This window comes from Falco rusticolus, chromosome 10 (assembly GCF_015220075.1).
Source record: "Falco rusticolus isolate bFalRus1 chromosome 10, bFalRus1.pri, whole genome shotgun sequence".
Classification (NCBI taxonomy): Eukaryota; Metazoa; Chordata; class Aves; order Falconiformes; family Falconidae; genus Falco; species Falco rusticolus.
The window spans coordinates 2984402-3000675 of record NC_051196.1 but is presented as its reverse complement, the minus strand read 5'-3'; the positions used below and the strand labels follow the sequence as shown (position 1 = coordinate 3000675).

At 39.3% G+C, this 16274-nt stretch overlaps 1 protein-coding gene across 4 annotated transcripts in view; it reads left to right on the top strand.

Annotated features, from left to right (window-relative positions):
* The window catches only part of AP2A2 (adaptor related protein complex 2 subunit alpha 2), a 47971-nt gene that overhangs the window by 5805 nt on the left and 25892 nt on the right, over positions 1 to 16274 (top strand). For all 4 annotated transcript variants that reach the window (XM_037401704.1, XM_037401703.1, XM_037401706.1 and 1 more), the window contains exon 2: positions 8107 to 8175. In XM_037401704.1, coding sequence (XP_037257601.1) covers positions 8107 to 8175 — 69 coding nt within the window. The remainder of the gene's footprint in view (positions 1 to 8106; positions 8176 to 16274) is intronic.

Sequence of the window (16274 nt, the reverse complement as noted above, 5' to 3'; positions counted from 1 at the left end):
CAGTTAACAAGCTCATACAGGATTTTTTTTAAGGCCCCTGAAATAGTAGTTTTGAAGTGATAGTTAAACTAGGAGAGTTTGGTTAAGTCTCAAAACTGTTCTTCTATTATCTGAACGTGAACTAATGTTGAAGAGAATCCACAGTGCCTTGTACTAAACTGGTGTTAATACAACCTTAAGCTATACTGCTCAAGGAAATGACTACTTTAATGCTGCTCAGTCAAGGAAGGAGGAAGAGCTGCTTTATGAAGTAGCCTAACCTTGCACTTCTGGTTTTGCATATCTTTTTAGCGTAAAGCTTCTCCTTTGGTAGGAGTTGATGTTGTTTTGTCAACTAAACTGCCAAATGGATGTTTTATATGGCATAAAGTCACTTGGATATGAGTTTCCACCAAGCTTTTCAGTTAATTTGGGGAAAGCTAGACCCTATTACCTAGTTACTCCTCAAACTCTCTGTTTGAGCTGTAGTGTTTTTCTTAATTTGTGGCGCCTAGTTAGAAAAAAGCATCCATGGTAGGCACCTAAAATTATTACCCTTGTATTTTATTATGTAATGTAATTTTTTTATATGTAATTACTGCAATTAGAGTATCTGAATTGTGATAGGCTTTGGAAGCTGTTGTGTGCTCTTTTACATTTATTTCCCTTCTCTTATAAGGACAGTTATTGGATTACTGGATTACATTAAAGCTTGCGTCTCCCTGCTGTTTCATGGGAAGTGTTACAGAGGCAAATTTCTAGCAGCGTACTGCAGGAAGAAGTCAGTTCTGTTCACTTACTGTGCAGAATATTAGAACGTGAACTCTACAGCGTTCTTAAATGTGATCAGTAGGTCACTGATTTCTTTGTAGTAATGCATACCTAATCACAACAAGATGTCCCAAGGCACAACAATGTTCAACTGCCTTTGTGGCATTCATGATCTTCAACATGACACAGGTGTTTCTTTCCTCTGATCAAAAACATCTTGCAAAAGGACAGCATGCACGTATGGTTTTGTACATAAAAGGATGTTGATACGTCATTAGCAGAAGGCTTCTTGTTCTTCAGCCTTCAACCGGTCAGTTTCTGAACAAAACTGAAGCCATGCTAACACCTTGTGAAGGTATAGCATTTTATAGTAGTCTCTTTGGATTAGTTGCGCAGTGAGTTTGTAGGCAATAGCACCAGCATCCTCCTTCAGACATGCTCAGGTGGACCTGGAACTTGCATCTCTATTGTAGTACTCTAGATAGTTCAGCCAAATAAAGGAATTCTCACAAACTCACATAATGTGAGGGCGGGCATACACCAAACAAACCACCGTAATGTGTTGCTCTGTACCCTGCCTCCTTTTTTGTCCTTCTTCCCTGCTGTGCTAAATAATAACCAGCTGAGACATTAGGGAGGGGTAGAGGGTGGATCTGGTGTTTTACTTCATGAATTCAATGATCTGCACAGCAAATGGCTAGTCTGTACTCCAGAGCTGTAACATGAATATCTGACCAGCTGGCAGGTAAAAGTAGTGGCTTAATTTGCTGATATGAGATATGAAAACTGTTTCACAAAAGCAAGAACAGATGCACTGATCACTCCTACGTGAATATTTTCTCATAAGTATTTGCACTTTTTTTACGGTAGAAGTGCTAGTGTTTGTTTTGATTCAGGCCTCCTCTTTCAACTGGTTTTTCTCTGTCCCCTGACAGTAGGGTTTAAGAATGCAGTGTAGTCTTAGTGTCATGCTTGTAAGCAGTTCTAGCAATAGGAAAGGCAAGTGGGTAATTTTGATTGCTTTATACCAACTAAAGTGTGTGTGGATGGTGAATGTGGTGAACTTGCTCTCTACTTGGTCATGTATTCTTCTGTCTTCTGTTGGCATCATCACTTGTAGTAAAGCTGCTATCTTACACTTTGGATATTAAATAAACCAATTTGGTTTTGTCTGTTTGGCTCCCTAGCTGACCTGCAGTGGTACAACGTAGTAACAGGAATGTGTATGCCAGGAGTAGAGCAGTGCTAAGAAACAATCTGGAGTTGTCTGTTAAGAAGTATAGCCTTGAATCAAACTGATTATGAAACTATATCAACATACTTTACTGAAGGGAAGCTAGTAGCAGTTTGACTGTGATGTCTGTCCCACCTAACTCAGCCATCAGCTTAGATACTCCCGATGTAGAGACTAACAAAAACATAACAAAATGGAAAAATTCTTATGTTTGGAAAACAATGATTCACAGCTTTCGAGGTAAACATCTAAAACATCTTTAAAACTGAGAATTTATCTTTTGTGTAAGAACAGTGTTCTTCCCAAGTAGATATTCTTAGCCACTACAGAGTTCAGGGGAGAAGCTGCTCCTCTCAGCCTTGGCAGTATTTGGCAGCTCTCCTGAACAGAAAACTAAGTTGTCCTGTCTTCAGGGCCTGTTTGATAATTGAATGTGGACAGACAGGCATGTTCTGTTAGACAAATGGTAGTGCCACAGATAGTAACCGACACGGCTACTAGCCTTCAAGAAGCATGACAGAGTGCTGGCGGGCTTTTTCTTATGCTAGTAGTCCCCTACCCAACATAGTTTATAGTTCTTCATGCTAATAATGGCACATGTATAATCGTAGGATTGTCAGATGGCCATGGGGCAAGTAAGGCTGAGGTAACACAGTGTTACAGTTCTGACCTGTGCTATGCACGTTGTGGGATGTTGTGGCTGGATATCTGTTTGCTCAGGTACTCATCTTGGAGAAGACTAACAGCAGTCAAATTCAAAAAAAGTGAATTATTGGGTGGGCTCAATTACACTGGCTGCTGGTCATAAGCAGATTGGAGCCAGATGAGTATGGGAAACACCTAAACTTCTGTGAAGCAATTATATTTTTTTGCTTTAAATGTTGCCAATGCACCTGTCTCTCGAGCTTGCCTGCAGAAATCTGCTCTGCTCTGCATTTGTGTAGGCACTTGTGTAGAAGAGTGCTTGCTTCTCTGTTCATTTGGGAAATAGATGTGTAGACTTGTTTAGTATTAAATATCTTAAATGTTCTCTTCAAATGAACAGAATCAACAGATCCCTTTCCTGTAACTTGTGTCATACCATTCTTCTGTAGACTGTAATGCAAAACTCCACACTGAGATACGGAGGTGTTATTCAGGTAGTACTCAAGCTGTGGCTGTAGCCTGGATTACTAGGAGAGTTAAGAATAATAATTGGCTCTCTGAAGAGCTGGGTGACTTTGGATGTTCCCTAGTCTATCTTTGTTAAACAAGATGGTAATTAAAGATAATAGTGCACTGCAGACTAAATTTACCTTGCCTAATGAAGGCAGTAGGCAGGACAGTGGAGTCTGAAGTGTGGCAAGTTGCCAGATAAGTAATCGCTCATAAGCACCTTGGAGGATGTTGTGGCTGGGTATCTGTTTGCTCGGGTACTAGTCTTGGAGAAGACTAACAGCAGTCACATACTAGGGCTCTTATTGGCAAAATAGCCAGCCAAAATTTACTGGCTTGCAGTAACCTCTATTAAAAACTTGTTATGGATATTTAATCATAATCTTGCTAAACTAGAAAAAGCCTGAATAAGTGAAAGTGAGGATGTGGTAGCTGAACTGATGTGGAACATAATCTTACTGTGCTCAGGCTTAAATACTGTCCTACCCATCTGTTTATATACATGACATAACTTTTTATTAAGCCTCTCAAAGTTGAATGGCTTGGCTGCAGCACATTTTGTTGGAATACAGCTCTGGTGATTTCTTGAAACCGGGAGCTGTGTAGCAGCCTGGAAGTGAGGTGGAGCAGTTGCCTCTGTAAGCTTTGAAATGTAAGCCTCTAGTTCTGCAGCACAGCACTTCTTTGACTGTCATCAGTAGTGCTCTTACCTTTTTAACCATCCTTAAGATTACTTAAGTGACTCTAGTGATGGTAAAACTCAAACGTATGTGGAATTTCTTCAGTAACTGTTATGATGGCTGAGTAATGTGATGTTAATCAAACAAATTTTCTTTAATAGCCCCCATCCCCAGCTTAGTGGAACAGAAGTGCAGCTAAAAAATGCTCTGTGGGTTTTGATGCTTTTCTTTTTCACTGTATGTGGAACAAACTGAAGCCACCTGTTGCTGTGAGGTTTTGCTTTGTTTTGTCATCCCCTAGTGTAAACAATAAATTAAGTTTGAATAAGGTGTGTGGTATAACTACTGGAGCTCAGGAAATAGATTTTTAGGTGCTTCAGCCTGGTTTTAACTCATGATTTATCCTAAGCATTGTTATGTGACTGTCCTCAGTGACATTTAACACCAATATGCTGGTGCTGGTCCCTAAAACTACAGTGTATATGTACCTGAAATTGTAATCAATAATAAGGAGACAACTTAAGACTTAATGATTGTTGTAGAATCGTTCAGGTTGGGAAAGACCCTTGAGATCAAGTCTAACCATTAACCCAGGGCTCCTGAGTCCATCACTAAACCATGTTGCTAAGCATTGCATCTGTGCATTTTTTAAATACCTCCAGGGATGGTGATTCCACCACCTGCCTGGGCAGCCTGTTCTGATGCTTGACCACCCTTTTAGTGAGGAAATTTTGCCTAAAATGCAATCTAAACTTCCCCTGGCACAACTTGAGGCTGTTTCCTCTTGTCTTGTCACTTGATTTCAATTCAATTTCAACATGATTTCCAATGAGTGGAGTGAAAACTTTCATCACCAGCTAGTTTTATATGTGCTTTATGAGGGTCTAGATGAGACTATGTACTGTATTCAAAATAGAACTGCCTGAAAGAATTATTCAAAACAGGATTTTGTTCATATGCTATGCAAGTTTTTAACTTTGAGAGAACAAACCTTCAGATGTGAGCTTCCTGTTTAATGTGGATGTTCCTGTCAACTCACTGCTATAGCTGTGTGTGCAGGGGGTGGGATTTTGATTTTTCTGTTGCTGAGGCTGCAGTCCATCTCTGCCAAAGGTGCTGACTTCACAAATTCCTGGAGTATTTTAGTCAGGCTTCCCTTAGTGCTCTGTTAACTTGCTTAGGACACGAAGAACTCAGTTTCTAGCAGTAACTGATAACCTGTGAGCATAACAGGTAGTTAATGCTGCTTGAAAGGTTTGCTGAGAGGTTTTGGTGATTAACAAAAAAATGATGGCCTTGATTTTTGTCCTGGGTTAAGAAAAACAAGCTGGCACGTACATCAGTGATTATTGCCATGCTTGAGGTTAGAGAAACACTTAATAATAATTCAAAGTAAATATTGCAATGTGCTTTCCTTATGGACAGAATCTGAAGACATAGAGCAAGGACCTAGCTTTCAAACTGAAGTAGCTAAATGTTGTACTCAAGTTAGCAGTATACTGGACTGAGGTCAGTGTTCTCTGCCCGGGTAATCTAAATGAAGTTTAAAATCTCCCAACTCATTGGTAATGTTTTAATGAGATGTGCCCTTAACTTGGTAAAAGGGAAAAATAAATTTATAGTTCTAGAAATTAAGACTTATCTGGAGCAGATAAATTGCTGAAAATAAGGGAGGTGTTTTCAAGTCTTTAAAAAGTGCTAATGTGATGGCTTACAAATTGGAGTGTTCTTTATTTACAGAAACACTTGCACCCTGTTGGCATATGTTAGTGTGGCCCTGTGTTCATAGAGTATGGACCCAGGAGCAAAAGAGTTGCTTCAGTCTAGTAGTGAATTTCTAATGCTGGCAAGTATCTTAGACGTGAACATTTTAGTATCTCTGCCATGTGTGAAGGACAAATAATCTAATCCAATTAAGACAAATTTAAAAACTATAGTGGAAGACACTTTAAGCCTTAGATTGTATGAGCTGCTGCTTATTTATACAGTAAAGAGTGTTACTGCTTTAAAACCAGCGTATTTAAGGTTGGCAAGTTAAATTAGAAGAAAACTTGTGTTGCATGATATATTAGTGAAAACTGGTTAAACGTTGTGATCCTAACAAATGCATCTTGTAAATGGAGGGAAGTATACTGTGATCTCTAGTTTTGTCATTCTAGAAGTCATTTGAAGCTTCTAGGTCAAATTAAAACAGTGGGCATAGCTCCTGCTTTATCTGAAAACCAAGATGCATACAGATAGCAACTACACCTTATGTTTCAGAACAGGTATTGTGAACTCTTGAGTCTGAAAATGCTTAACTTTCTAAAAGCAGTAAGTGGACAAATAGGTACAAGTAAGTAGTGTTCTGGGGTTGGGTATGGGAGAAGTTGGCTGGTGGTTTTGTTTTGCTATGTGGAGTGCTTACCAAGGCACCCAGCACTTCAGTGTTTTGAGCAGTGTGCCTTATAAAATTGTTGTAGAACAGAAAGACTCCATTTTAAGCAAGTTTTTAGGTGTTTTGTTAAAGTGACGAGGCAAACTGAAGTAGTTGTGTCTATTTTGGGCCTAACTTGTTTCCATTTGTACAGTCTGTGAGTCTTGCTATGTGTCTGTACTCTTGTGGCCGTAATCATAGGCATATTAATATAAACCAGTTTTCTCCATCTTAGGCAAGAGTTGGTTTTGGAAGTACGCAACTTCAGTTTCTTTTTTTTGAGCCTAAATCAAGAAACAAACAAAATTGGATTAATACTTATTTGGTGTGGGCTTCCCTTATTCTTTAAATACTTGGTTATTACCCTCTCCCAAGGCACTTGTTTCCTTGAGTGAGTTAATCGCCTTTCATCTGGCCTGCTGTCCGATCATCTTTGGAATGGTAGAGAGGTGATTAACAGTTATTGGGTGATACAGGAGACTTGGACATGCAAATGTAGTAGGATGTTTAAATGCTGTGAGTTGTTGCTTTGCTTATGTGGAAGAAAGGGGTGAGATTGGAGGTGCTGTGGAATGCTGGTCCTAATCTGCTCTTCAAGCCTTGTTGCATACCCTTCTTCCACTGACATGGCTGTAGTTACGATTGGAGTGGGGAGTGAAAGCAGGGCATCTGATGCCCGCAACTTGTAAGGTTGGACCATTTTCAAACAGGACCAGGAGACTTATATTCATAACCTTGTACCCAAATAAATGGGATGAAGAGTAAAGGAAGCTGTCATCTGCTGCTGCTAGTTGGTATCTTGGAAGCTGCTTGAAAGTTTGCATAGGTTCAGGTCTCAATTTCCAACACAACTAAATGGCCTGTTCCACATTGCTAAAGCAGACTTCATTTGTTTCCCTCGGGCTTCAAGCAACTGAACATAGTGCCCAAGTTGCATGTTCTACCCTACCATGCTCACTCATGTAGGAGCTAATGGACCCAGACCTCTATAGAATCTCAGTCACCAAAACCTAAAATGCTGAAGAGCAATAGGCTGCTTTGGACAGTGCAAGTATTACTTGAATAACTTTGCATTATCAGAATCTAAACTGGAGCTTATTTCCCTGAATATCTAACTTGAATAGCCACTAGGAATCCTAATAACCTATTCTTGGATTCAAAAGTTGATATGAAATATGGACTGTGCTGAGAAGCCAAAGGTGATAAAGTCACCTGATAAAACATGAATTTTAAAAATTTCTGGTTTTTAAGTGACTTTCATGGGGCATATTGAGAGTCTGGAGTTATGCATGTGCTTATGTTTGAGGTCTTCTGAGTCTTGTGGCTACTTATAAGTTTACTGCTTTTCCTCTTCAGTGTCTGTTAAGAATGTTTTTAAAGTTGTTGATCTGAATGACCCATTCAGTAAGGATGTTTACACAACAGGCTTGTCCTTAAGGTGAGGATTAACAGAAACTGTTTATAAGATTGTGCTTAGGCGATGTTTTCCTTCTGAGCCCTGTCAACCTAGTAATCAAATTGGAAATAGAATTCGGTTTCTCTTGCCAGCTTAAGAAATAGAAAAACTGAAGTGGTTGTGGAAGTCAGTAGTAAAGGCTTCACAGATTAATTGTATACAACTGATACTATCTAAAGTCTACAAAGCTTCTTGAAACAGGGAGGTCCTTTTAGCTTCTCAGATTCCCCTATGAAGTGATGCTCAAGTTACCTCTGTGACGTTTGCCTTCAACTAGTCCTAACACTGGGAAGGGAGAGTAAAAATTCCTCCTGACATTTGTATGTTTGTGCAGCATGGCTGGGTGGAAAGAAGCTTAGGATGTCAGAGGGCTGTCCAAAGCATTGTATCCTGATGTGTGTTCTTTTGATTTCAGGCAAAAGTAAAGAAGCGGAGATAAAGAGGATAAATAAAGAACTAGCAAACATTCGGTCAAAATTTAAAGGTAAGTCACTTCATCATACTAAACTATACATGTTTTCTTAACATGACATTCTATGGGTTTTTCTTCTGTTTTTACATGCTTAGACTTTTTTTGTCAACTGCTGATGCAAGCAAAATGCTAGAGCAGGCTGTTAGAATAACTACTGAAAGTGTTCTCTTAACTACAGAACTTCCTGCCAGTCCTGTGGCTCTTGGCCATAACAGAAGGAAAATACCTCCTATATCAAAGAACTGAGCTACTGTTTACAAACTATTTCTAATACTTTGCCTCTTAATTATGTGACTACTCGGCCTGTCTTCTTCCAGAGGGCTGTGAACTAGTCTGAAGAGATACGGGCAGATGTAATTATTGCCGGTAAAATAGAATCTGTTTAAACTTATGCACCACCCCTTTCCCCACCCCTTTAGAGAGTAATGGGTTAAGCTGTCTTCTAGCAGAATTAAGATGAAAATATGTAGCTGATAAAGCAATATCTTTACCACACACATAGTTCAAGGGTCTACCAGCAACCTGCATACAAGAGTAGCAGCCATTTTTCATAGTTCCAACTGTATGATGAAAGTAGATCTTACTGCCTAGTAAATTTAAGCATAAAATTGTAACTTTTAAGTAAAGCAGTTGAACATAAAAGCAAGATCTATACTAGGCAAATTAGTGTATCTTTCAGCTAAAGAGACTGAGTTTGATGAAAAACTGTTTAATAAGTTTCTGTACACTTAAGTTAGTCAAAGTTTCTTGTTACTTTGTCTTTCAACTAGTTTGTTCATTAATCTGGAAGGTATAGCCACAAAGACTACTTGTTTTCTCTTGGTCTGTGTTTGTAAAACTACTTGCTGTCAGCAGCATTATTATTTGTCAGTTGTTGCTGGAAATTCATTTGAACACCTAAATTTCTTACTTAATTTTTCAGACTGAACAGATGTTTTGAGAAAGCAGCATGTTACCTTCCCTGTAGCTATATTAACAGTTACTCCACTTATGCCCTTCTATCATGAAGAACAACTAGAGGTTAATGCCTGGCTGGAAACCTTCCTGCAGTCATACTACCACAGAAATCTAGTTCTTTCAGCAGCTTGACTTCAGGCTACACCACCTTTTTTGTCTTGATTTAGTTGATGGGCAAGCTTTAGTTTGTAAAACCTAATCGGTTTTTCATTAATGGACCTGTAAGCTTTTCAGACGAAGTCACCAGTTTGCAGTGAAGGTCTGAAAACTTCAAAAGGCATAAAAAAAGTGAAAGTTACTGAAACTGCTGTAGAACCTCACTGCCAGCTGTATGTTCCAGTGTGCACAAAGCATGAAAGAGGTTCTGTCAAACCTTCTTGCTTCACTGCTAGAGTCAAACATGCTGTTGTAAAGGAGTGCAATAAGGAATTGCAGAGGTGTTCATGAAGTACTAACTTGGAGGGATATAGTCCCGTTCTTGCTGTTTGGCTGTGGTCAAATCCTGTTGAGTAATAGTCTTGAGGTAGGAGTAGTTGGTACCTCACTTGCTGCTTACTACTCCAACTCCTTGATTTTGCACCTGATGAGAAAAACTTTAATCTATGAGCTGAAATGAAGAAACTAAATTCAAACCTATTCCGTATGAAAGCTAAGCAATCTAGAAAAAATGATGGCTTATGTGTTTTGAATTAACACAAGTTAAACTCCATTTGGGTCCATCCACACCCGTTAACCTGCATACTTCTGTAAACTTAAGAGTGTGAAAGAAGTGAATCTGAATTGTTTGGGTACCACAGCAATCAATGCATCCTTTAAAATTCATGCTAATAATGATTATGCTTTGAGTGCACTTACCAGTAAAGTGCAATAAATCACAGAATGAACGCTGACACAGAATTAAATATTTTGTCATCATCGGTCATCCTGAGTCTTGCCCTGTGAAGAGCTTATGAACATGTATTTAGAAGGCTGCTAATATCACCTCTAGTAACAGGCTGCTTAACACATGCTAGAGCTAGTCTTCACTGTTCTTTCCTGTGCATGTCTTTCTAAAAGCAACAGTATAGCCCACTGTATTACTAACTTCAAGAAAACTTGGCAGTAATGAAGCTCTAAGTGAAATTACTTCTGTGAGAATACCATTCTCTGGTTAACAGAGGTAGTTGTGCTGTATCACTGAGTAATCATAGGTTAGAGATGATGATGGCACAGTTCATAAAAACTTGCAAGGTATTTTGTGGCTTATGTACAAAAATAGCTAAAAGTGTGTAGACAGCAAACTGGTTAATTGTGATGCAGGGGAGAAAAGATTATAGGGACCTTGAGCTGTGTAGAACAGTCAGGCAGTGATGAGAGAACAGAGTTGGTTTCAGCAAACTAGTGCGGTAAGTTCAGCATGCCTACTTTGTGTAGCATCTTGTAAGCACGGTTTAAATAGTTTTGAATAGATATCTGTGTGCTCTTTCAGTAGCTTGAATGAAAGATGACTATACCTTCCCATGAACTGATCCTCTATGGCTAGTATATTACTGCAGTTGCATGGGTTTCAGGTGAGAAAAAATCTTAATTAACTGAAGAGAATAATTTGATGTAGCCTGAACAAAAACTAGACATAAATGTCACAATTCGGAAGAAGCTGAGTTTGGACAACTTCTTTTGTAACTGCTTGAGGCCTTGAGAGTGTGAGGAGGTGATAGCTGTCTATCTTTCTGCTGCAGAAGTTCTGTGTGGGCTTTGTGCTGCATGGTTCTTGCTTGCAGAAGGACTGCATAAAAATAAACACACTCTCATAATGCGTTTTATTCTTGGTTTTAGTGGGGATCATTCAGTTTAGCCTAGTTTCTTTTTCTGTACCTCTGACTTCTAGAAATGTGTTTACATAGTACGGATGAAGACAACAGTGTGCCTATGAACTTAAGATGGAGTCCCTTGCTAAATAATTATGGGGAATACTGGAGCCCTGGGTTAATTACCTGGGGAGGAGATGCAGGTGTTGGGCTGGCTGCATTGCTGTAACCAGGGTGAGGTCTGACTTTAAGAAGCAAGGCTGACAGTACTGTTTCTTGACACAGGTATGTTCTTGCCTGAGAGTAGCATAAGAGACTGGTATGTGACAAGTATCCTTTCTTTGCTCTGGATATTTATGCTCTTCCACAGTACCTAGACCCCCACCCTATGTAACTTGCAAGATACATTCTTACACTGTTACACACAGAGGCTAAGTATTTGTTCTATCATGAAAGCAGCTGGCAAGCCTGTTACCTGCCTTAGGTTTGGGTAACCTGCTATTTAAAATACCCTTGTACTTAATAGGCTGGGATGAGGCTGTATGTCTCTGGAGAAGCCATACTTTTCTGGAACTGATGGGACGTAAGGCTATGGCTTTGGGTTCTGATCTGGCTTCTGTGCTCCAAGCTCAGGAGGAATCTAGAATCCCTTTACTTAAGGGGACTTTGTCTCCTGTTTCAGCATGAGGAAGCTCTGTTGCTGAGGTCAGTGTGTCCTTGACGGTTGCTTTAAATGTTTCTGCATTAACTGAGATAAGATGTGTGTAGTAGAGAGAAACTACACCAGTGTAAAAAAGCAGAAGCTGTAGGAGTTCAGCGTTTCTCCACACTTTTCCATTTTTACATATTCAGACTGTAAGCTGATTTTGCTGCCATGCTTGAGCCAAACTGAAGTCTGTCAGAATAGTAATTGCTTTGTAAATGAGTGAGGAAAAATCTGGTTTATTTGTTGTGTCATTTTGACCTCTCTGAGCAGAATTTGCATACTAATGAAACTGCCTGCAAATCTGTAAGTTGTTTGTGCGGTCGAAGGAACTTTGTTCTCTGCTTGTTCTGTTTTCCAGATCTGGCATTAGATTTTAGTTTTGTTCTAATTGCTTAATAGGGTTTGTATTTATTAGAGCTTGTTTGCTACAAGAATTCAGACATGTAACGTATCTTAATTTTGGCTTGTGTAGAAGCATGCCAGTGTCACTTGATAATCTTTTTTCTTTTTTTTTTTAACTTCAGCTCATTTGTTTTCCCAAATCTGAGCAAGTCTTCTCTATTGTCCCAAACTACACAGTAACGTTTTGCAGGAAGTTCAAGATAAGCCTCTAAATACCTGTGTTAAACAGAAGCTACTGTAACAGTAAACTGCTTTCCTGGCAGGCTGTGAAAGCATGGTCTTTGTATTTAAGGTGGGTCTGATTAGTCACAGTGTCCTCTGGTCATCTGAGAGATGTATGAAGGCAATCATACAGCAATAAAGTGTATTGTTGGAAGTAAAACCAGGCTTCAAATACCACCAGAGTTGTAGGGCTACTCTAGTAAAACTGTTCTGGTGGTAGTAGTGTGGTAACTAACCCTTACAAATCCATAAGCTAGTATTTATCTGCCACAAATATTTGGCTTTTCATTTAGAAGTCTTGGACTGTCACTCTTACTGAAAGAAATTTGTCTTGGAAGTATAAATACATTTGTAAAAAGCAACTTCATTTTTCTTGGCCTCTAAGCTAGTTGTAGGCTTTCTTATACAGTATAGCAATGGATTGCTGTCAACTGCATGAACAACAACCTAGGAAGGATGCACACTGAATCAGAGACCCACTTAAGGGTGTTATTCATTCTGTTTTGCATAAGCCCTGACTGCAGTTTTAAAAGCTAAGATTGTATTGTCTTTGAGATGGCAATTGAACTTCTGAATGCTGGTGAGACTAGGTTTGTCAGGCCTTCTGTGAGATTTTCACTTGGGGGCAGGACTTGTCGTCCTCTCTGGTTGGTAGCAGGCTCTGTAACTGTGCAGCAGGCTGGCTTGTAAGTGTACTGAATTAGATTCAAAAGCAGGTGCTGTTTTTTAATTCATGGTCCAAATTAGAAATGGAAGGTGCTGCCTGGAAACTAAAGGGTCTCATAACACATTTTTACCTTATTTCTTCCTTTTTGGAAGGCTGTGTGAAAGAGATCTCTGCGCAATGAAAACCAAAACTTCTCTGTTGCAATGGTAGAGGGGTGATGCACAGAAATGTGAAAACAGTAATTCTTTCTTAATAATAGTACTATTTGCTGATCAGCTTAGAAAAATTACTAATAAACTTTCCAGGGAAAGCAAGTAGCCCTTGAAATGCCCAGTGTGCTCAAAACCTGCTGACGTGCGTTCTGAATCCTTCCTGTTTCTGCTGACTTGATTTGCAGTACTTGCTAATGTTCCCGAAAGCATTCTAAAATGAGCTGAGTTAAAAGAAATGATTGTGTATTGCAATAAAGATAACAGAACATGTGAAATTTCCTTCTGCTCTTGTTTGGATGTTTGCTTTAGGCTGGGGGAAGCTGTGCTATTTTAGTATATGCTTAAGCAATGAGACTTGTTAGTAACATTTAAAATAGAACTTTTATAACTTCGTAAATGCTACATGGAGGTGGGGGGGGGAGAGGAATTGAGTATTTAAACTTGAAATTTCAGTAAGAATCTGAATCGGACTTCTTCAAAACACAGCTGGAGTTCGACAACTACAGTGAGAGCTTTGACTGCAATGCTCTTACTTTCAAATACCTCAGCTAATAAAATAATATAATTTAAAAAAAAAATAGTTCCCAGCAATAACAGAACATCATAAGGCTTTAAAGAAGAGTTATACGAACTGTTACTTGCCTTAGCTTATAGGCTTGCCTGTTACTGAGAACCTTCACATCGACTGTAGTTCTGCAAACAAGGCCCAAAAGCTTTTGAAAGCAGCCAGTGAACTGTATTTTTTGTCTTAAAGTGTTTCAGGTACTGATTTTAAAATACTGTTCTTTGATAGCACATGATGGAGAAGGAAGCTGCTTTTTAAGGAAACGTCAGCGTGTTTTGAGCTTGATTGTGTGGCGTAGCTTCTATCAGGAGTGCTTCAAATACCCCAAGATCCAAGGACTTTGCTAATCTGAGCTCTTAAAGTACTGCTATCTTGGAAGGATGTAACATTTTAAATAGCTGGGTCCTAAACTTTGGGGGGGGGGGGGGAAACCCCAACTGCTATACTTTGTTGTGAACATCAGTGTGGTTTGGAGTATACATACTTTCATCTGCTTATGTTCCTCATTAAATGAGTTACAATGTTCTGTACTCCCTCTTCCCTTCTGGTCTCACGAAGTCAACACCAGATTCATTTGGGAAGGTGAGAGAATAGGGTTTATACTTGTGACTTTGTGTATTGCTGATGGATCGTACAGTAACAGACAGCTGCAGTTCAATCTCTTGGACTCCCAGGAGCTCAAGTCTTGGAGACTAGTTAGAGTTTTTTCACTTATGGTCATGTTTTTACGTGAAGGCTACTTTCTGACGCCTGTAGGCGTATCTGTATCTCTGAGAGAAGCAACTAATTACAGTAATGCTATTAAATACCACAGCAAGTCCTCACTTATGTGGATGTTTGCCACTAGAGGAGCACTGACGAAGATGGATTCAGCTAATTTAGTTTCCCCTTCTGTGAACCTTAATAGTATCTGGTAGTGGTATTCAGCATTACCTGTCCCTTTGTTCAGTCACCTGGAAACAGCTGGCTTGTCATGAGTTGGTGTGTTCTTACAAAGCAATATAAAGCCCCCCTGGCTTATTCACAGATTATTTCTCTTCCGTACCTCATGCAGAAGAGCAATTGGAAAAACAAATCTTGAGAGCTTGCAGAAACTTTTCCGAAGCAGCTGAAATATACATAAAAACTAAAGCTGTTGCTCTACCTTTTCCTGTGGCTTTTTTCTCTTGCTTCCCTTAAGGAAGGCAGGCATCTTTGATCTGCATCTCCCTGCTATGATGAGGTGGCAGGAAGCTTCAGCTCTTAAATACCTCCTATTATATTACTTTCCCAAGAAGATGGTACTCATTTCCCTTGTTGTAAGTACAGATGAGTTTATTCCTTGGCTGTTCAAGCCATAGTTTGAAGACCACAGCAGATAGACAGACATGGCTGAATATCTAGTTTTCCCTCTGGCCATATTGCTTCCAAAGAAGAAAAAAAACCAAACAAAACCAAAGAAACACATACACACTAAAAAAAAACTCCACTTCAAAACAAAACAAACCTTTCTCCCTCTCAGTCTGGATGTTTCACTCTGGTTCTTCTAATGTTAAATCAGACTTCTAGTAAAGCAAACTGCCCTGGATTTGTTTGCTGATTCAGCAGGAAAATAGCCTTATGGCAGGAAACGGTAAATGTGATGTGAAGAAAACATCTTTGGACAGCATTCTGCAGAACTAGCTGTTGTCAGAGAATCTTTACAGGATCCAGTGTAGTGGGATTTCACTGTCATGAGTATATTTGGTAATGCTGTTTCATGTATCCAATTAATGTGACGTTGTGTTGGCTTCTGTGGTATAGAGCTGAAGGCAATTTTTCTTTGTGCAGCATAAAAACAGCTTTAAGGTAAAGCTTCTTTTTGTTGGCAAGTGATAAGCTGTCTGTGCCAGTTCAAATCTGAATCTGTAGACACTTTTTAAGGTATCGTTTTCTGTATTAACATAACAGTTGTGTGCTTCAATCTGTCTTCTCAGCTGAAATAAAACTAAGTAAGTTTCTAGAGTAAAAATAGAAACCAACCTACCAAAATGCATAGCTGCAGCCTGTAGACATAACCTTTTATCATCTTCTACTTAAGCGTGCCAGTATTCTTTCTCTTGGTTCGCTAGTATTACATGGCTTCACACATTGATGGTAGTGTTCAATCCGTCACAAGCTAAATTTATACTGGTAGGTTTTCATTGCTGTCATGTGGTCAGCGAGTGTAGCATGAAATCTATGGGAGCTGTAGATACGTGGCATGAGAAATCTAACCTGCTTCTGCACCACTGGATGAGAAGGAAGTAGGAGATGCTTCTATACTATGATTCTTTATTATATATTTAGCTGCCTATTACATAAATCTGAAGTTTTAAAAAAAATGCAGCTTGGAGCTTTTTTCATGAGGGCAATGAGTTAGGGATATGTTATTTAAGCTTTACTTTATGCAATGCTGTTCTGGCTGAACTTGCCCATCACTAAGGAATACACACTGGTATGACAGATTAGTTATTCTGGGCTTAGAATGCAGAAGCTGAGGAGCTTATGTAGCCTTTTAGGCAGCAGTGTCTATTAAAATTTTGCTACCCTGACTGAACTTGTTAGCATTCAGGCTTGCCTGATCCAGTGGGCA